Consider the following 22,244-nt stretch of genomic DNA (forward strand, 5'->3'; position numbering starts at 1 on the left):
TCTGCTAAAAAAAATATAATAAAATCCAAAATCCATCTATCATAACGGATGGTCAACTGGAACCCTAGTACCCCTGTCTGAATGGAGTGGCACTTGTGTAGTCATGCTCCCATAGCTGGTAGAATACAGCGTTCCGTTATTTCAAGTAGTCCCATAGAGATGAATGAAGTGGAAATACGCCTGTATGACATCTGCTTCATTCAGCCGGGGGTACAACGGGGACCCCGTTTTCATGATCATTGGGGTGTTGTATCTACAACTGTAGATCAGGGATAAATTTCCTCCATTAAATATGATCTAAAATTTAATCTTTGGGTAAAAAGGAAGCTTGCATATTTGCAAGAATGGCCGTATCGTCGTTGCGTTGACTGAAATGTCTTCTGTATTCCAGGTGACAGGAGACACCGTATATAATTTATTACGACTGGCCGAAGTGGATATAGGGGAAGAAGATAGACCTGTCAATCCACACAAGATAAGGACCGCCGAGGCAAGTCCTTATTTATTACATCTAATGGTTTCATGTACATTTTCATATGGTTTGTATGGCTGGGTAATATACTTAGCCAAGATCTGTCACTGCTAAGGGTTAGATTTACTTGTATGGTAGCAATTTAAGCAGAAGCTACGGAATATGATGTCTGGATTCCACTAAGGAGATTGCAGGGCACAGGGGATGGAGCATGACGGGCAGATATCGCCCACTTACACCAAATTATGTACATAGTATTTTCTATCGGCAGTATATAGAGTAAGTAGACACGGATTACATGCAGTGTTACAGAGTGTCATCCTTGAAAAGCCCATCCCTTTTATTAGAAGGGTCCCTGATGGTAAACTACACATTGGGGGCGGATTTACTAATCCTGTGTAAATGTAGAGTGTACCACTTTAATAGCTCCCCTACTTGGGCAAGGAGGAAAAAGTGTCTAAAATGTAGGCCATTTTTTTGTTGCAAGAATTTCTCCACAATTATAGTAGCTTAGTAAATCTGCTCCTGTGGCTCCTGGACAATCCGTGGTCTAATGTCATACGTGACCAAGTTTCTCAGCTGTGACAAAGTCCTTGCAGAACTCATGAGTCCCCGATAGCTTATTTAATAGGGCTTAAGTATTGAATTGTGGAGGAATGAATACAGGTAGATGGTTCTACAATGTAAAAGATACCGTAATCGTGTTTTCGGTCATTCGTTTCCTATTAAACAGATGTGTCTTATGACTGGAGGAACTCTGTCTGATCCTGAAATGTTCTAATGGGGTAAACCGTTGCCTAATCTACACTTGACAACCCCATATATCAAAGTCAGATAATGTTCCTGTGCATTTCCCTCAGGTCTTGTTTAATCCATTTGATGACATAGTTCCTAGAGTGTCTAAAAAGCTGAAAAAAGAAGAGAAGGAAGAGACTAAGCAACCGAAGGTGAAAGGTACAAAGTAAGTCCTATGTGCTACCTTCTACCTTCATTGTCTGCACGTGTGTAAATATTAGGCGATATACTGGGGTAATATTTCCCCAGTACTTGTAATAACAGTTCCATGACCCCCACCGATCACAAAAACTGCACACGGCAACCACTCCATTCATTTGAATGGACTGCTGTTTATGGGGATTAGCATAGTGTTTTTTGTTTCCAACAGCCCTATTGAAATGAATAGAGCGGCATGTGCTGTATGACCAGGCATTCAAATGTGTGGTACAAAATAGACCAGTCTTTGTGATCAACAGGGATTCCCATAGGTGGGAGCACCTCCAATCAGCAGGTTACCCACTATCTTTAACCTGTGGATAGGGGGTATCGTACTGTGACCAGATTATCCCTTTAAACACCTAGACCCAGACTTATTATCCCTTGCACGCAAGTTTTCTGTCATATGAGGCATACAAAGTTTAAAAAAAATTGTGCAAAAAAATTGCAACTTTTAAAAATCTGTGCCTTCTTCCACCACTTTCCTGAAAAGGTGGCGTTCGCCTTATCATATATGAGGTACACCCTCCACTGGCTCTGAGGCTATGAAGACTAGCATGAGTAACGCCAGTCTTCATAAATCTGCCACATATTCTTTAAAGAGGACTTTTCATGTCCTCGGGTAAATGCGGTTTTATATACTTCTAGAAAGCACTGACGGCTTTTTCGTTGTGTGCCCTAGTGCAAGAACTATCGATGCATTACCGATATCTCTTCACTGTCAGAAGGGCGTTCCTGAGAGAAACTGGGAACGCCTCTCCTGACAGTACTGTCCATAGCTCTGTACTGTCAGAGAGAGCTCTGCTTACCGCCCAGGCATGACGCTGAACTGTGAGGAAAGCCCACCTCCGCCTCCTGACAGTATTCGTTGATAGAACGGCACCAATAGATCTTGCCCCAGGGCACATAACTGGAAAGCCGACGTTGAAGTGCGTTGAATTCAGTGCAATGTCGGCTTTCTTGCAGTATGTAAAACTGCATGTGCCCGAGGACATGAAAGGTCCTCTTTAAGAATTTTATGTAAATTTTGATGGACCATTAGAGATTGGTTCGGAGGCTTTTTTGTCATTTTTTGGATTGGATTAATATCATTTCTTAAAGGTGTTGTTTTAGTATTGCAGCAGGAGGCCGGCGAAGGTGGGGAAAAAAAAACAAACAACAAAAAAAAAACCTCGCCTATCCCCAGTGCTCTGGTATTTGAGGACACTGTCTGGTCCCTGCGGCCTCCTGGAGCTTTTCTGGCAGAAGTCCATGCCTAAGGAAAAGAATCGGGACATCACCTGTGACAACCGGTGTCCTTTCCTGAGGCCATTATTTGGCCTCAGTGGTCACATGTAGCAGAGACTTCAGCCAGAAAAGCCCATGGGGGCCGGACAGCAGCCTGGACCACTGTAGCATTGGGGATAGGTCCCCCCCCACACTTTCCCCAGCCTCCTGCTGCAATACTAAAATATTGTGGACAACCCTGTTTACTTGTAGATTCAAAGAAGCTTATTAATGTATAAGATTTTTCATGCTTCAGTAACAGCCGGGTAATAATCAGTCACTGGTAATGATGATTCTGTTTATGTGCTGGGTCATTCAATGCAGTCACAGCAAGGTGTAGCCAACGGCTAAGTGCCAGGGCCAGTCACTATTGTAGGTAAAGGACATAATTACATGAGAAAGGAGCTGAATAATTAACACAACACAGAGAACTTTGCAGGACACGCTGTTTATGACTGTGCAACAACATTGTAATTCATCTTTACGTCTGCCCTCTGCCTTTTGGGAAACTTATCATCTCTGCTATATGGGCAGTTTTTTAGCAATGTTGATAGAAATTACAGTTAATAAATTGATGGCATTATTATTTTCTGCAAATTGGTTGCAGCAGCTCGCCTTGTCTCCTTCATCATTTTAATGGCTCGTAGCCGACTGTTCGTAGAGACATTTTTATTAGCGATTGTTACATAAGTAACACATTTAGGAATCTTCTTTATTACTTTAGAAGTGAATAGATATAATCAACAAATGACGGACTAAGCTCCTTATTAGAAAAGTGGGGCAGATATGCTAAGCTAAATGTTCAGAAATCAGGCTTAATTTGTGCCAAAAAATTGGCTTACATTTTGTATACCACGTTTGCCGTTCACATCTAGAGGGCAGGGCTTGGTCGAAAAGTGGCAGGGTTTAAAGGGATTCTACCATTAAAATCACATTTTTTGTTGATCACACGTAGGAATAGCCTTAAGAAAGGCTATTCTTCTCCTACCTTTAGATGTCTTCTCTGCGCTGCCTTTCGGTAGAAATCCCAGTTTTCGTCGGTATGCAAATGAGTTCTCTCCAGCGCCACCTCCATCTTCTTGCCTCCATCTTCTTCAGGAATGGCGTCTGCGCATATTCTTCCGGAGCTGGATTCAAACTTCTAGGCCTTGGACACAGTCAACTGCGCATGCCCACGGCCACAAGAAAAATGGCCGCTTACACAGTAAGTAAGCGGCCATTTTCATGTGGCCTGTGGGCATTCGCAGTCAGCTCTGCCCGAGGCCTAGAAGTTTGAACCCAGCTCTTGAAGAAGACGTGCAGACGCCATTCCTGAAGAAGATGGAGGCGGCGCTGGAGATTTCTCTCGCAGCATTGGGGACGCCCCCAGTGCTGTTTGACTGCTGGGTCCCACACCCCAGTACTGCAAGAGAACTCATTTGCATACCGACGAAAACCGGGATTTCTACCGAACGGCGGTGCGGGGAAGACATCTGAAGGTAGGAGTAGAATAGCCTTTCTTAAGGCTATTCCTACGTATGATCCACAAAAATATAATTTTAATGGTAGACTCCCTTTAAGCTGAGGCAGTGGGGATGAGGGATTTATCAAGACTGGGGTATAGTACCTTATTATAAATTCGGCACATCCTCCATTTGTGCTGCTGCATTGAATTATATGTCGGCTAGAAGACTGACCCTATAAATATCAAAAAATGACCCTGTCCCTGGGCTATATCCTCTCTTCCGACCCTATGCTAGCCAGTTTTAGCTTTTGGCCTGTAGGAGGCGCACACAGTCTCTATGCAGGGCTTCTGCTTTTTAATGTTTTTATTTTAACTCCAGCATTGTGGTTAGAGTGCTGGCGACCCCATTTCACTGAAGGGGTGACCCTGCATGCACCGACTTCAGATTTGGGGAAGTATATCTGACCTCCATCCCTTACCCTACATCAGGGGTCCTCAAACTTTTTAAATAGTGGGCCGGAGGCAGAGCAAATCGCACAGACATCGGGAGCGGTGCCCTCCAATAGGCCCGAGCTCCCCAGGAACTTCATTATAAATGCACGCCTGCCAGCGTTGTCGGCGGGGCCAGACAGAAGTGCTTGGCGGGCCGCATGTGGCCCTCGGGCCGCAGTTTGAGGACCCCTGCCCTACATCATCCTTTAGCGAATGACGCCCGCTCTTTCCTTCTCCCAAGACGAACAGGGCTGACTTTTTGGCAAGGCCTTGAGAAGCACGACTCAGACGCTATGGAGGAAAGAGATTTTGCCTCCCCCAGCGCTGTTCAAAGTCTGTCATCTGGAAGGCCTACAGGGTTATGTGTTGGAGGTCACTCCTTTGGGAGACTGCTCACTGTACTAGGTCTGTTGGAGCCTCTGGGGTAATCTGACATCAGGTTTCTGCTGCTCAGGTCTGCATGGATGCCTCCTGGGCCTCACTTCTCACTTTTACCAGTTCTACCAGATCCATTCAGGGGTCTCTGCTGATGCAAATTTGGGTCGTAAAGTTCTGGCAGCTCGTATGGCTGTTTTATCTCCCCACCCTCTGGTATTGCTTTAGGACGTCCATAGTGCCGTGTTTTATAATGATATACAAACGAGAAAATTGGATCTCACTTTTTTTTTTCTCTCCCAAGCTGTTTGGTGTATTGTCTAGGTTAATGGCATGGTAGTTGGGGTTTCATAGTTTTGTGTTCTTTGGTTTCTTATTTTAAATCCAATTTTTTTTTTTTATGCCTTTTGTCACAAAAAAAGCCGTACAAGGCCTGTATGCTTTTAGTCATTTGATCTCGCAGATCACAAGGACTTGATACATCTAACTAAATAACTAATTTATACTTTACAGAAACTTCAATTTACTTTCTTTTGGAGAAGAAGCTGAAGAGGAGGAGGAAGAGGTCAATAAAGTCAGTGAGGTAATACTCTGTTGGATTACAATAGAATAAAGGAATATGTGTGTAAAATGAAGAGTGAGCAAGGCAGGAATCAAGGCAGACGGGAAAGGGACTTCTTACCTCTTGAGTTTTACTATAAATTGTGCCAGAAAACTAGCATAAATTATAGCTGATATCTGGCATAGGAATCTGTGGCCATTAAAGAGGATTTTCCATGTCCTCGGGCACATGCGGTGTAATACACTGCTAGAAAGCCGACACTATCGGCTTTCCCATTATGTGCCCCTGCTGAAGAGTTATTGGTGCCGGTACCGTAGTTCTTCAGTGTCAGTAATAGTCTGTCGGGAACACCCCTCCTCACAGTAGCGTCTATACAGCTATACTGTGAGGGGGCTTTCCTTACTACCAACCATGACGCTGACCGAAGAGGAATGACCCCTCCCCCTCCTGACAGTACTTGTCCATAGACTAGTACTGAGGGGGCGTTCCTCACCACTCAGCGTTGTGGTTGTGTGGTAAGGAAAGCCCCCTCACAGTAAAGCACTGCGGCTTGTACTGTCAGGAAGGGCATTCCCAGTTAGACTGTCAGAAACGCCCTCCTGACACTGAAGAGCTACAATACCGGTACCGATGGCTCTTCACCAGGGGCACAGAACTGGAACGCCGATGAATTCAGTGCTCTATCTGCTTTCTAGCGGTGTATTACACCGCATGTGCACGAGGACATGAAAGGTCCTCTTTAAGGTCTCCTAACACCATAGATGGCATTTGGCCATCACATGTTCTCTGACCAGGTCTCCTTCTCAATGAGGGTCTATCTACCTGACTGCCATCTCCTGTGTCAGGCTTGTTGAAATCCAGTATTCTTTAAATGTTCATCCAGTCCCCAGACATTGAATGGTTCGGCCAACATTTGTCAGTGTCTATGCTCACTTCATAGGGACTTCCACGGAGGGTTTCTATACTTGCTTCCCTGACATTCTATTATGGATGCATCTGTGGTTTGTCCACAATTGATCTTGAGGGTAAGTATAGAAACCCTCCGTGGAGATCACCTTTGAGGTCTTATAATGGGGTCTATCAAGGTTCATTTGAGCTTTCCATAATATTGGCATCAAGAATAGGCCTGCATGCTTTGCTATTTTTGTCTGATGCTATTACCATTGCATAGAAGCAAATCATCACATGCTGGTTTCAACCTAGTCTTAAGGTAAGCAGATTTTTCTCCCATTTTGTTGTGAGACTATTTATTTTCCATGGAGATGTGTACAAGGTACATCACTCAGCCAACAGTAATATACAGATCAATGTGTATGTATATTGTCCAAGCAGTGTGTGTCCTCTACTTTGCAATGTCTCCAGGATCTATTAACATATGCAGTGTGGTATATGATATAATACCTGACTGATCATATAGTCAGCTGCGGGGTGCTGGTGCCTAAAAATGTACGATATTGTAGAGTGACCGAGATATAAAGAACAGTGGCACTCTCTTCCCGCGCAGAACTTACTACATGTGGGTGGAAATGGAGGTGGGGTATATACAGTGGGGCAAAAAAGTATTTAGTCAGTCACCGATAGTGCAAGTTCCACCACTTAAAAAGATGAGAGGCGTCTGTAATTTACATCATAGGTAGACCTCAACTATGAGAGACAAAATGAGAAAACAAATCCAGAAAATCACATTGTCTGATTTTGTAAGAATTTATTTGCAAATTATGGTGGAAAATAAGTATTTGGTCAGTAACAAAATTTCATCTCAATACTTTGTTATATCTCCTTTGTTGGCAATGACAGAGATCAAACGTTTTCTGTAAGTCTTCACAAGGTTGGCACACACTGTTGTTGGTATGTTGGCCCATTCCTCCATGCAGATATCCTCTAGAGCAGTGATGTTTTGGGGCTGTCGTTTGGCAACACGGACTTTCAACTCCCTCCAAAGGTTTTCTATAGGGTTGAGATCTGGAGACTGGCTAGGCCACTCCAGGACCTTGAAATGCTTCTTACAAAGCCACTCCTTCGTTGCCCTGGCGGTGTGCTTTGGATCATTGTCATGTTGAAAGACCCAGCCACGTTTCATCTTCAATGCCCTTGCTGATGGAAGGAGGTTTGCACTCAAAATCTCACGATACATGGCCCCATTCATTCTTTCATGTACCCGGATCAGTCGTCCTGGCCCCTTTGCAGAGAAACAGTCCCAAAGCATGATGTTTCCACCCCCATGCTTTACAGTAGGTATGGTGTTTGATGGATGCAACTCAGTATTCTTTTTCCTCCAAACATGTAAAGTGGTGTTTCTATCAAACAGTTCCAGTTTGGTTTCATCAGACCATAGGACATTCTCCCAATACTCTTCTGGATCATCCAAATGCTCTCTAGCAAACTTCAGACGGGCCCGGACATGTACTGGCTTAAGCAGTGGGACACGTCTGGCACTGCAGGATCTGAGTCCCTGGCGGCGTAGTGTGTTACTGATGGTAGGCTTTGTTACATTGGTCCCAGCTCTCTGCAGTTCATTCACTAGGTCCCCCCGCGTGGTTCTGGGATTTTTGCTCACCGTTCTTGTGATCATTTTGACCCCACGGGGTGAGATTTTGCGTTGAGCCCCAGATCGAGGGAGATTATCAGTGGTCTTGTATGTCTTCCATTTTCTAATTATTGCTCCCACAGTTGATTTCTTCAATCCAAGCTGGTTGCCTATTGCAGATTCAGTCTTCCCAGCCTGGTGCAGGGCTACAATTTTGTTTCTGGTGTCCTTTGACAGCTCTTTGGTCTTCACCATAGTGGAGTTTGGAGTCTGACTGTTTGAGGGTGTGCACAGGTGTCTTTTTATACTGATAACAAGTTTAAACAGGAGCCATTACTACAGGTAATGAGTGGAGGAAAGAGGAGACTCTTAAAGAAGAAGTTACAGGTCTGTGAGAGCCAGAAATCTTGATTGCTTGTAGGTGACCAAATACTTATTTTCCACCATAATTTGCAAATAAATTCTTACAAAATCAGACAATGTGATTTTCTGGATTAGTTTTCTCATTTTGTCTCTCATAGTTGAGGTCTACCTATGATGTAAATTACAGACGCCTCTTATCTTTTTAAGTGGTGGAACTTGCACTATTGGTGACTGACTAAATACTTTTTTGCCCCACTGTGTGTATATATATATATATATATATATATATATATATATATATATATATATATATATATATATATATAATCTTTCAGTTTGTCCACAGAAATATGAATTTTGTCTTCTAGAAAGATTATCCTAATTTAGATGAAATGAAAAGTTTATGTATCCTGTCTTACAGACTTTTAAAGGAAAGAGTAAAAGTAGTCATGATCTCCTGAAGGATGACCCCCGTCTGAGCTCCGTTCCAGCCATTGACCAGTAAGAGACTCTACTGTGTTAACCAGTGTTTGCGATAGAAATGAACGTGGTCTGGAATATTGCATGTCGTATATCATTGTTTTTGTCACAGTTGTTTTATACTATTATTGAAGTTAAAGGGAACCAGTCACATGGAAAATGCTGTTCATTCAGCAGGAGCATGTTATAGAGCAGGAGCAGCAGAGACGATTGATCTATAAAAGAGTGGGAAAAGATTCAGTATAATTTTTCATTTATCCATTGACTCCTCTGCTCTTTCTGTGTGGAGATGTCATGTGGGCGGTCCTATCAGTGATGAATAGCCCTCCCCCCATGACCGTGCATCCAGACATAGCTGTCAGTCACTGATAGGACTGCCTCCTTGGCTTCTCAACATAGATTTCAATGGATTAATGACAGGCTATAGTGAAACTTTTCCCCAAATCTGCATATCGGTCTGCTCCGCACCTTCTATTCTATAGCAAATATGCCTGCTTGTATAATGAAAAGTTCTACAATTTCCGTTATACCTTATATATCAGTTCTTCCTGGTTTTCTAGTTCTCTGCGTTCTGTGATTCATTGTTTTATTTTCTTTGGCTGTGGTCATGTGATGCACACACAGCTGCACAGCTCGTCCGAGCACAGTAATCAGTCTTGGAACAAGCTGTGCACCTGTGAGTCCATCACATGACCATGCACTGTATATCACATGACCATGGTCAGATTCTTTGCCACATAAAGTAAACAATGAATCTCAGACTGCAGAAATGTAGAAAACCAGGAGGAACTGATACAAAAAGTAAATTGGGAAATCGTAGAACTTTTTCATTCAACATTTATTTTCTGTAACTGGACAACCCCTTTAAGGCTACAATAGCTTACATGTGAAGGGAGTATAGCCTGGCACATTATTCTATTACGCATGCACAAATTATGTGTATTGGGTTACAATATGAATGCTACTTTATGACAGCTTATAACATATATGGCATATATATATATATATATATATATATATATATATATATATATATATATATACACACACACACTCACCGGCCACTTTATTAGGTACACCATGCTAGTAACGGGTTGGACCCCCTTTTGCCTTCAGAACTGCCTCAATTCTTCGTGGCATAGATTCAACAAGGTGCTGAAAGCATTCCTCAGAGATTTTGGTCCATATTGACATGATGGCATCACACAGTTGCCGCAGATTTGTCGGCTGCACATCCATGATGCGAATCTCCCGTTCCACCACATCCCAAAGATGCTCTATTGGATTGAGATCTGGTGACTGTGGAGGCCATTGGAGTACAGTGAACTCATTGTCATGTTCAAGAAACCAGTCTGAGATGATTCCAGCTTTATGACATGGCATTGCATTATCCTGCTGAAAGTAGCCATCAGATGTTGGGTACATTGTGGTCATAAAGGGATGGACATGGTCAGCAACAATACTCAGGTAGGCTTTGGCGTTGCAACGATGCTCAATTGGTACCAAGGGGCCCAAAGAGTGCCAAGAAAATATTCCCCACACCATGACACCACCACCACCAGCCTGAACCGTTGATACAAGGCAGGATGGATCCATGCTTTCATGTTGTTGACGCCAAATTCTGACCCTACCATCCGAATGTCGCAGCAGAAATCGAGACTCATCAGACCAGGCAACGTTTTTCCAATCTTCAATTGTCCAATTTCGATGAGCTTGTGCAAATTGTAGCCTCAGTTTCCTGTTCTTAGCTGAAAGGAGTGGCACCCGGTGTGGTCTTCTGCTGCTGTAGCCCATCTGCCTCAAAGTTCGACGTACTGTGCGTTCAGAGATGCTCTTCTGGCTACCTTGGTTGTAACGGGTGGCTATTTGAGTCACTGTTGCCTTTCTATCAACTCGAACCAGTCTGGCCATTCTCCTCTGACCTCTGGCATCAACAACGCATTTCCGCCCACAGAACTGCCGCTCACTGGATGTTTTTTCTTTTTCGGACCATTCTCTGTAAACCCTAGAGATGGTTGTGCGTGAAAATCCCAGTAGATCAGCAGTTTCTGAAATACTCAGACCAGCCCTTCTGGCACCAACAACCATGCCACGTTCAAAGGCACTCAAATCACCTTTCTTCCCCATACTGATGCTCGGTTTGAACTGCAGGAGATTGTCTTGACCATGTCTACATGCCTAAATGCACTGAGTTGCCGCCATGTGATTGGCTGATTAGAAATTAAGTGTGTACGAGCAGTTGGACAGGTTTACCTAATAAAGTGGCCGGTGAGTGTGTATATATATATATATATATATATATATATATATATATATATATTATATAGGACTAACGCAGGATTGGTGGAGGCCACAGGGCAACATGTGACCTCTCCAATAGCGGATCATGAGTTTGGTTTTATAAGAATACCCAGCTGTTATCTGTGGAGAAACCAGGCAGGGAGTGTTCAGTTTCCTTACAGCACCCCCAAAGGGGAAATGAAGCATTACACAATGTCCATTCAAATCAATCGGCCATCTCTGTAATGTAGGATGATGGGTCCTCCAGAGCGAGATATCTTCTTTGTAACAGCTCTCCATTCATAAATGAGGATCCTGAACAGAGGACCCTTGTTAATGTAGACTTCTCTAATAGGGTATATGAAAAACCTAAGCTATTCCCAAAATTTTGCAAGCTGATGATAATAATACATTTTATTTCTATAGCGCCAACATATTCCACATCACTTCACAAATTTTATTATTCAAGTCAAGTTTTATCAGAATAAGCATTAGATAAATCCAGAATTCAATGTAAATTCTATTAGTAAAATGATTTAATTATATATTTTTAGTGGTTATAATATAATATTCTAAAAAGCCAATAAATATATAAAAAGTCTCTATCACAAATCGTACAAACCACTTTAGGAGTATAAAACTTTAACTAGCATGAATACAAGATCACCAGAAATCTCCAAAATACATATATTAGAGCTAATATGTTAATTTCCCCATCTGTTAATATATGTTATATATTAAAAAAAATAAAAATACAATACTCTACTCACTAAGAGCTAGTTCACACAGCGGAACGTTTTCCGCTGTGTTTTTTTTTTTTTGGTACATCTCGCTCCTGATTAGGCCCGAATGAATGGGCTTAAACATAGAGCGTCTTGAGCCGTGTACGCCACGGCTGACTCATCCATGGCAAGATAGTGGCTCCCATAGAAGTGAATGGGAGCCTATTTTGCAGGCGGATTCTGCGTCAAAATCCGCATGCAAAAAACTCAGCGTGAATGTACTACTCTACTCTCTACTTTTTATACTACTCTGTGCCCTTTAGGCCGGGTTCACACGATGTCTTTTGGCACATAATGTGGCACGTAGACGCCGCGGGAGCTTTTGCGGCCCGTATACGCGGGGCTATTTTGCGGCCGAGACTTTGCGGCGGCCGCAAAATAGCGCCACGTATACGGTCCCGGCTCCTATTGAAATCAATGGGAGCGTATACGGCCCGCAAAAGCTCCCGCGGCGTCTACATGCCACATTACGTGCCAAAATACATTGTGTGAACCCGGCCTTAGGAAAATTTTTCCACTCTACAGCCCCTTTAACGGATTGAAAAAATCCATTATATTTATTGAGCCGCTTTTTTAAGTTACCAGGTCAGTTAAATTGAAATGAAATGCTTCTTTCTTTCCAGTGCTCGAATTCCCTTTATACTGAAAATAAGATTTGGTTGAAGCCTATCCCATCCTACACAATGTTAGTATCAGATAGCTGCCAATGACAAAACTCAATGCAATCTACATTTCTATTTTACAGCTCCAAAAGCTCTGCAAAGTCTGACAGCGACAGTGATGAGGTATGGGTAACATTTTCTCATTGTCATGGTAACTTTAGAATTGATATATTTTATTTGATTGCTCGGCTAGTGGTAGCTCCAGAAAATTAAAAGGTACAAAATAGTTTTCTAAGGTGAAAAAGGACTTCTTGTACCTTAACATGAAGCTAAGCTGGAAGCAACTCAAGCTGGTGAAGGCTGGCTTTGGAGATTCAGTAGGTGTAAAAAAATAAAATAACATTAAAAAAACTACAAAATTATACAATTTTTCCTTTTGCCGATAAGTCTAATTCTAAAATTTAGTTTCAGAAAATGTTGGAAATATGAATTTGTATAATTGTGGCGGACACCAGCTTGTACCTGTAGCCATATTGCATACCTTTACAGGGCGCTGTCCAGAGAGCTCCTCCTCCAAACCCAAAAGTTATCTATGAAGAGGATGCGGTTCCTACTGTGCCTTACCCATTAGCTAGGGGCCAAATCTAATGTTACAACTTTATAGCCAATCATGTGATGTTATTTATACTAATGACACCCTCTCTTTGTCTATAGAATGTATAACCATACCTACAGTGTATCTAATCCTCACTCTTGCCTCCATTAAAATTTGGAATCTACTTGGAGGGTCTCTTTCATTGGCAAAAGTCATTTTTAACTAATCACATCTTTGCACAGCCTGTAGAAAGGCTTTTCCATACCTACCTTTTGTATGTAAATCACCGCAGTAGTTTTTGAATGTCTGTTTTTATTCATATGCTAATTAGGTTCTCGGTGCACAGGAAGTTGTCAGCCAGCGCTCCTTTATATGCTGTGTATGAGAGCAGGGAGGAGGAGTCAGCAGCAGCCTGTGCCCTATATACAGAATACAGAAGTGCACAAAGAGACTTCCGGGGTGCACTGAGAAGCTGATTAGCATATGAATAAAAATGGACTTTCTGAAAGCAATTTACATACTAAAGGTAGGTGTGGAACCGCCCTTCTAAGGGTAATGCAAGGATGTGATTAGTTAAAAATGACTTTTTCCAATGATAGAGCCCCCTTTAACACAATGGTGATGTGTGGGGTTTGTTGATTCTCTGAGCTGGCTCATATAAGAATTATATTCATTTGGACTTTGGTAAGGCGATACATAGTGCCTTGTGAAAGTATTCGGCCCCCTTGAACTTTTCAACCTTTTGCCACATTTCAGGTTTCAAACATAAAGATATCAAATTTTTATTTTGGGGGGAAGAATCAACAACAATTGGGACACAATTGTGAAGAGGAACGACATTTATTGGATATTTTAAACTTTTTTTAACAAAAAACTGAAAAGTGGGGCGTGCAAAAGTATTCAGCCCCTTTACTTTCAGTGCAGCAAACTCACTCGGTGCAGTTCAGTGAGGATCTCTGAATGATCCAATGTTGTCCTAAATGACTGATGATGATAAATAGAATCCACCTATGTGTAACCAAGTCTCCGTATAAATGCACCTGCTCTGTGATAGGCTCAGGCTTCTGTTTAACCCCTTCCCGCCGATGGCACTTTTTGACTTCCTGACCAAGCTCGATTTTTCAAAACTGACGTGTCACTTTATGTGGCAATAACTTTGGAACGCTTTAACTTACCAAAGTGATTTTAAGATTGTTTTTTTCGTAACACATTGTACTTCATGTTAGTGGTAAATTTTGGCTGATATGTTTTGTGTTTAATTATGAAAAAATTTGAAATTTGGTGGAAATTTTGAAAAATATGCATTTTATAAAGTTTGAAATTATGTACATTACATACAGATAGTCAGACCGCCAAAATTATATCCTAAATCTCATGTTCCAGATCTCTGCTTTATGTCGGCATCAAACTTTAGGCACCCTTTTAATTTTTACGGACATTATAAGATTTACAAGTGAAACAACAATATTCAAAATTTTCAAGAAATTTCCAAAACCCATTTTTTAAAGGGCCTAATCCAGTTATGAAGGGATTTTGAAAGACCCTTGTACTAAAGCCCCCCATAAATCACCCCATTTTCAAAACTGCACCCCTTAAATAAGCCAAAACAACATATACCTAGTAGTTTAACCCTATAAGTGCTTAACAGGAATTAATACAAAATGGAGGTGAAATTTTCAAATTTGAATTTATTTTACTAATATTTTCGTTTAGCCCTAGAATTTGCACATTCACAAGGGGTTAAAGGAGAAACCGCATCCCACAATTTGTTAGGCAAGTTCTCCGGACTACCATAGTACGCCACTTGTGGGTGTATACTAATATATGGACGCACAGCGAGACGCAGAAGGGAAGGCGCGCCAAAGAGCTTTTAGAGGGCAGATCTGGCTGTGATCAGTTTCAGGAACCATGTCGCATTTACAAAGCCCTTGAGGTGTCAAAACAGTGGAAACCTCTAGAAAGTGACCCCATTTTGAAAACCGCACCCCTCAAAGAATTCATCAAGTGATGTAGTGAGCATTAGTAACCCCGAAGTGAATGTGTAAGCTGTGCGGAGTAAATTGGGTACACCAAATCCCATTCTATTTTCCCACTAGCTCCTATGACACGGACGGGGAAGAGGAGCATTCTGGGGGGTCAGCGCTGGTGTATTATCTAAATATGGGGGGTCCCCTGAAAACACTCGCACCGCTTACACATTTCCTTCTAGTCGCAGCCACTTACGTTCTAATGATTTGGCGACTTTTGGGGTTTTTGTCTTCACATTGTACAAGCTAGATTTTTATTTTTATTTTCCGGCAATGTGGCCATATGAGGGCTTGTTGTTTGCGGTATTAGATGTGCTTTTCAATGCCGCCATTTTGGGGCCTGTAACTTATTGACTACATTTTATTAACTCTTTCTGGGTGGGATGTAAAAGGAAACATCAATTCTGGCATTGCTTTTTAGCATTTATTTTTTTTCCCCCGCAGCGTACAGCATAAGTAACATGTTACCTTTATTCTGCGGGTCGGTACAGTTACGGCGATACCTCATTTATATTATTTAATGCGTTGCTATTTGTGCAGAATAAAATTCAATTTAGGGAAAAAAATCATTATTTTTGCATCGCCATCTTCTGAAAGGCATAACATTTTTATTTTTCGCTAGACAGAGCTGGTTGAGGGCTTATTTTTTGCGGGAAGACCTCTTCTTTTTATTGGTACCATTTTGGTTTTCATCTGACCATTTGATTACTTTTTATTGAGCATTTTGTAAGGGAAAGGTGGTGAATAATCATTATTTTGTGCGGTTTTCTACGTTTTTTTTTTTTACGCCGTTCGGGTTAAATAATGTTTTAATTTTATTGTTCAGGTTATTACGGACGCGGCGATACCAAATATGTAATTTTTTTTCTATTTTTCTTTATTTTACATAATAAAACATTTTATATGGGGAAAATGGGATTTTTAGGGCTTTATTTATTTATAATTTATTTTAAACTTATTTAAACTTTTTTATTTTTACTTTTTTCTAACTTTTTTTTTCTGTCCCCATGGGGGATTGAAGCAGTGATCGGCTGATCACTGCTTCAATAGAGACACGCTGCAATACACGTGTTACACATGTATTGCAGTGTATAGGAAGCTGTCAGCCTGTATAGACGCACAGGCTGACAGCTTCATTTACGGCAGGATCAGCCAGGAGCGAGGACGGGGTAAGTGATGGGGCAGACCCGGGGTCACTGATCAGACACCGGGCTGCCCCCTACGAACACCGGCACCCCCCGAAACCGGCGCGGGGGGTGCCGATCGGCACCATACTACACTGTAACCCCGGAGGTGCCGGCGGTCATGTTGATCGCCGACATATCAGGAGTTAACACCCGCGATCGGACCCGGTTCCGACTGCGGGTGTTACAGGGCATTGTCAGCCGTGTATTACGGCTGACACCCGCTGTGCATGGTGCGCACACAGTTTCTGTGTGCGCACCATGCATCCGCAGTAATAGTACGGCGCTGTGCGGGAAGCCCTTCCCTGCAGCGCCGTACTATTACGGCGAATGTCGGGAAGGGGTTAAAGGGGTATTACCATGACGCTTGTTCACTAACCTGCAGGCTGTTGTGATCTCTTCACTTCCGGCTTCTCTCGGCACATAAGTGGGTGGGGTTTCACTTGCACGGGATTGTTTGTAAATGAATTACCACAGTGTGAAGCTGATGTAGCAGAGCTGGATTTGAGTCAGTTTGCATTACATACAGAGGTAACGGACTCCTTATCTCAGCCCTTATCAGCCAAATTCAATTAAACCGACTGATAAGAGCTCAGAAATCCCGGAGCTCTCTGAGAAGCTCCGCTACTTAAAGACACAAACAGCTCAGAGCTGCTCCCAGCCCCTCCCTCCCCCCCCCCCCCCCAGAGCAGGCAGCTACATCACTTGACAAATGAGCAGATAATCCCAAGGGCCATAGAAACGGCGTGTAAACAATGAAGTGAATAAATTAAGATAGCGGCCAAACAAAGCAATTTTGATAAAGCAATGCATTTAGGAAAAGTCTTAAATCCACATAAACTAGCAGTATAGATAGGATCCTTGTTATAGGACAACCTCTTTAAAGCGCAGAGAGCATCCTGAAGACCAAGAAACACACCAGGCAGGTCCGAGACTGTTGTGGAGAAGTTTAAAGCTGTATTTGGATACAAAAAGATTTCCCAAGCTTTAAACATCTCAAGGAGCACTGTGCAAACAAACATATTGAAATAGAAGTGTAGCAGACGACTGCAAATCTACCAAGACTCGGCTGTCCCTCTAAACTTTCATCTCAGACAAGAAGACTGATCAGAGATGCAACCAAGAGGCCCATGATCACCCTGGATGAACTGCAGAGATCTACAGCTGAGGTGGGAGAGTCTGTCCATAGGACAACAATCAGTCGTACGCTGCACAAATCTGGCCATTATGGAAGAGTGGCAAGAAGAAAAACGTTTCTCAAAGATATCCATAAAAAGTTTTGTTTAAAGTTTGCCACAAGCCACCTAGGAGACACCAAACATGTGGAAGAAGGTGCTCTGGTCAGATGGAAACAAAATCCAACTTTTTGGCCACAATGCAAAACGATATGTTTGGCGTAAAAGCAACACAGCTCATCACCCTGAACACACCAATCGCACTGTCACACATGGTGGTGGCAGCATCATGGTTTGGGCCTGTTTTTCTTCAGCAGGGACAGGGAAGATGGTTACAATTGATGGGAAGATTGATGGAGCCAAATACAGGACCATTCTGGAAGGAAACCTGTTGGAGTCTGCAAAAGACCTGAGACTGGGGCGCAGATTTATCTTCCAGCAAGACAATGATCCAAAACATAAAGCAAAATCTACAATGAAATGGTTCACAAATAAATGTATCCAGGTGTTAGAATGGCCAAGTCACAGTCCAGACCTGAATCCAATCGAGAATCTGTGGAAAGAGCTGAAAACTGCTGTTCACAAACGTCTCCATCCAACCTCACTGAGCTCCAGCTGTTTTGTAAGGAAGAATGGGCAAGAATTTCAGTCTCTGGATGTGCGAAACTGATAGAGACAAACCCTACGCGACTGGCAGCTGTAATCGCAGCAAAAGGTGGCGCTACAAAGTATTAATATAAGGGGGCCGAATAATTTTGCACGCCCCACTTTTCAGTTTTTTTATTTGTTAAAAAAGTTTAAAATGTCCAATAAATTTTGTTCCACTTCAAAATTGTGTCCCACTTGTTAATTATTTCCCAAAAAATTAAAATTTGATATCTTTATGTTTGAAGCCTGAAATGTGGCAAAAGGTTGAAAAGTTCAAGGGGGTTGTATATGCTGGAGTATAAGCCGAGGCCCCTAATTTTACCACAAAAAACTGGGAAAACTTATTGACTCGAGTATAAGCGGAAGGGGGGAAATGCAGCAGCTACTGGAAAATTTCAAAAATTAAAATGGTCGGAGTTTTTGGTGTTTTGGTTGTCTCTGCCCCTTCCCTGAGCTTGAGGACTGGCTCCCCCCCCCCCCCCCACTTGGAGTTCAGTCTGGCTGAATATAGGGTATCTGCAGTGCTCCTATTAACCCCTTCCCGACGGAACAGGAGAACTGCAGATCCCCTATATTCAGTAGCCCGGGCACTTTCAGACACAGAGATACCTAATGTGTATGTGTTTCACAGTCATTTTCTAGTCTCATACGTATTCTAGGGAAAGGAACTTTTTTTTATTTTATTTTTTTATTTTTTTTATTATATTTCTTCTTAAAGCTTTTTTTTTTTCCCCCCCCCACTATTTTATGGTAGATTCTATACAATACCATTGTGGCTGAAACAAAGTGTAGAGTCCTGCAAAGTGGTGGTCTGATTATAAATATTAAATTTCCTTGATAAGTTGTCAATCACTGAGTTACTCCGCCCACTGGACTCCTAAGATTGCAGTAGTCTTCTGGGGATTTAAATGACTTCACTTCAAGTTGCAAGAAATGTTTTCATTTGACTGCAAGTCCCATAGACTGCAATACAACTGTATTGCAGTCTATGGGAGATGCTCTATATTACAAATAACTCCATGACAAGCGAGGGGAGGCTCCCGCATGGCACAGGAAGAATGCAATCTCGCCCTACTGGAGCTGGCTTGCAACAGTACTGGTACCAGGGGTGGTTTCTTAACTTTCTTGGGGAAGGGGAGGGTTTAACATCGGTAGTTAATAATGCCTAATCGCGGGCATTAGCTCTTAATACTTGTGGCCACTCTTGCAGAGCAATTGCCATAACTATCGAGTCTCCTGTACATCAGAGACTTGGTAGCTATGGCAACCGCTCTGCAGGAGCGGCCGCCATCTTTAAGACCCGACATCTACCGTAATGAAACGGCAGAAGTCAGGATAAACAAGTACAGGTGGCACAGGCTTTCTTCTAACTTGCCTGCGCCGCCTGTACCTTCTATCTGTAGCCTGTCTCTGCTCTGCACAGACGGGACAGGGACGGGACACAGATGCATTCGGACTATAAGACGCACCCCCGTTTTCCTCCCATATTTAGAGGAAAAAAAGTGCGTCTTATAGTCCGAAAAAAACGGTATGTATTTTTTGTGACATTAAATAGTTTGCACTCCCCTATATAACTGTTAAATGGATCCTATCATTGGATACCCTTTTTTTCTGACTAACACGTTGGAATAGTCTTGAGAAAGGCTATTCTTCTCCTACCTTTAGATGTCTTCTCTGTGCCGCCGTTCGGTAGAAATCCGGGTTTTCTTCGGTATGCAAAGGAGTTCTCTCTCAGTACAGGGGGTGTCCCCAATGCTGTGAGAGAAATCTCCAGGGACGCCTCTATCTTCTTCTGGAACGTTCTCTCTACTGTCATCTTTCGTACTGGGTTTCAATCTTCTAGGCCTGGGACCTCAGGCAGAGCCGACTGCGCATGCCCGGGTCACAAGAAAATGGCCACTTACACCAGCTTACTGTGTAAGCGGCCATTTTCTTGTGTCCCCGGCTTGCGCAGTCGGCTCTGCCTGAGGTCCCAGGCCTAGAAGATTGAAACCCAGGCTGGAAGAAGATGGAGGAAGCGCTGGAGATTTCTCTCACGGCATAGGGGACACCACCAGTGCTGTTTGAGCGCTGAGGACTGCCCCCAGTGCTGCAAGAGAACTCATTTGCATACCGAAGAAAACCCGGATTTCTACCGAATGGGGGCGCAGAGAAGACATCTAAAGGTAGGAGAAGGATAGCCTTTCTTAAGGCTATTCCGAGGTGTTAGTCAGAAAAAAAGAGTATCTAATGATAGGATCCCTTTAAGGCTCTTGTAAGTCTCACTTTGGGCTGACAGCAGTGCAAGTAAAGTTCTGCAGAATTTAACAGGGCTATATAAATAGCCGAAAAAGAAGCAGAGATTACATATATAGCCCTGATATAGCACAGCATGTAATGTTCTGTGTACTGACCTAAGTCTGCTATGGCCGCTGTCACTTGACTAGCTGCCGCCCACACACAACTTAGAAATAGTAGCATGAACTTTGGATACTCTTCGGACCACAAGCTTCATTGGCGTATACTAGGATGCCAGCTGATGTCATTACATATATATTCACAAAGTGCTGAAATTAGTCCCAGGCCTGGCAGATAGAGACGTACCGCAATAGACCGGGGTCTGGTGAAGGCCGACAATTTCAATAACATCTTATAAGTGCGTATTTAAGAAGACACTTGTACCTCAAATTAGAATTCCTCAAGGCTTCTCTCCCCAGACCAGAAACCATTCAGTTTCTAAAGCCATTGAATAAGTAGAACCTTTTACCATGTAGTTTAATCATCTTGTTATAATCCTGTCCCCCCTTCTGCAAGGCTTACGAGACTGGTCACCAGGAGCCCTTTATACTACAAGACAGTCTAATTGGTATGTAATTATTAAATGAAAGCCCAGAGAAATGTGAAAAGGCTGCACTTTATTTTTGGCAGAAACATTATGGTTAAAAGCTTAGGACCAGGCTTTCATATACACACATACATGCTGACAGCGACCTGATGAAGTGCGTCCTACTCATGCACGCACTTAAAACGTAACTAAACTTTCCAGCAATTTCTGATTTATTTATTTTTTTTGGCAGCTTTTGTGTCATTAATAATGTTTGCAAATTTTGGCTCCTTTCTGTGAAATCTTGCATTTCTTTATTATAGCAGCGTGGTGGCTCATTGGTTGGTACCGGAGTCCTAATTTTGATTCTGACCAAGGACACCATCTGCAAGGAGTTTGTATATGTTCTCTCTGTATTTGCAAGGGTTTTGTCTAGGTACTTAGATTTCCTCCCACACACCAAAGAATTACTGATAGGGAATTTAGATTGTGAGCCCTATATGGGACAGGGACTGACTATGCATGTAAAGTGCTGCGGAATATGTTGGAGCTATACAAGAAAAAGAAATAATATTTGTTTTCTATTGAGGGCTGTTCCCTACTTCCCACTGTGTGCTCCATTTCCTTCAGTCATGTCTTCTTTCAACCATATTAACAATGTTACTGTGTACCACGCATGTGCTCTGTGTGTAAAGCAGGGAATATGAGGGTAGGTGGGGTCATTTCAAATAGTTATAAGTAAGATATTACACAGTCCAGTCCTATTAATGTGACCACCGCCTACTTTTGACGTCAACGTTAAATAACCAGTGGCAGAAGGCTCGTGTCAGCAACCATCTGGGTGCACTCATCATTGTGGAAGGCACAATGGATCAACACAAGTATGCATCTATCCTTGTGGACCATGTTCTCCCCTACATGCAAAATGTTTTTCCTACCAGCAGGATAATTCGACATGTTATAAAGCTCACAGTGTACGTGCGTGGTTCGAGGAGCACCAGGATGAGTTTACCATACTTCCTTGGCCAGCAAATTCCCCGGACTTGAACCCAATCGAGAATCTGTGGGACCACCTCGATCGGGTTGTTCGCGCCATGGATGCTCAACTGTGTAAATAGCACAGCTGGCCACGGCACTAAAGTCGGCATGGCTCAATAATCCAGTGACCACCATC

The 22,244-nt window shown here is 42.6% G+C and overlaps 1 protein-coding gene across 1 annotated transcript in view; it reads left to right on the forward strand.

Annotated features, from left to right (window-relative positions):
* CWC27 (CWC27 spliceosome associated cyclophilin) overlaps positions 1-22,244 on the forward strand; it is a 160,331-nt gene that overhangs the window by 23,424 nt on the left and 114,663 nt on the right. The window contains exons 5-9 of the mRNA XM_075269884.1: positions 392-490; positions 1,333-1,433; positions 5,556-5,625; positions 8,916-8,995; positions 12,782-12,821. Coding sequence (XP_075125985.1) covers positions 392-490; positions 1,333-1,433; positions 5,556-5,625; positions 8,916-8,995; positions 12,782-12,821 — 390 coding nt within the window. The remainder of the gene's footprint in view (positions 1-391; positions 491-1,332; positions 1,434-5,555; positions 5,626-8,915; positions 8,996-12,781; positions 12,822-22,244) is intronic.

Source organism: Leptodactylus fuscus, chromosome 1, assembly GCF_031893055.1.
Source record: "Leptodactylus fuscus isolate aLepFus1 chromosome 1, aLepFus1.hap2, whole genome shotgun sequence".
Lineage (NCBI taxonomy): Eukaryota > Metazoa > Chordata > Amphibia > Anura > Leptodactylidae > Leptodactylus > Leptodactylus fuscus.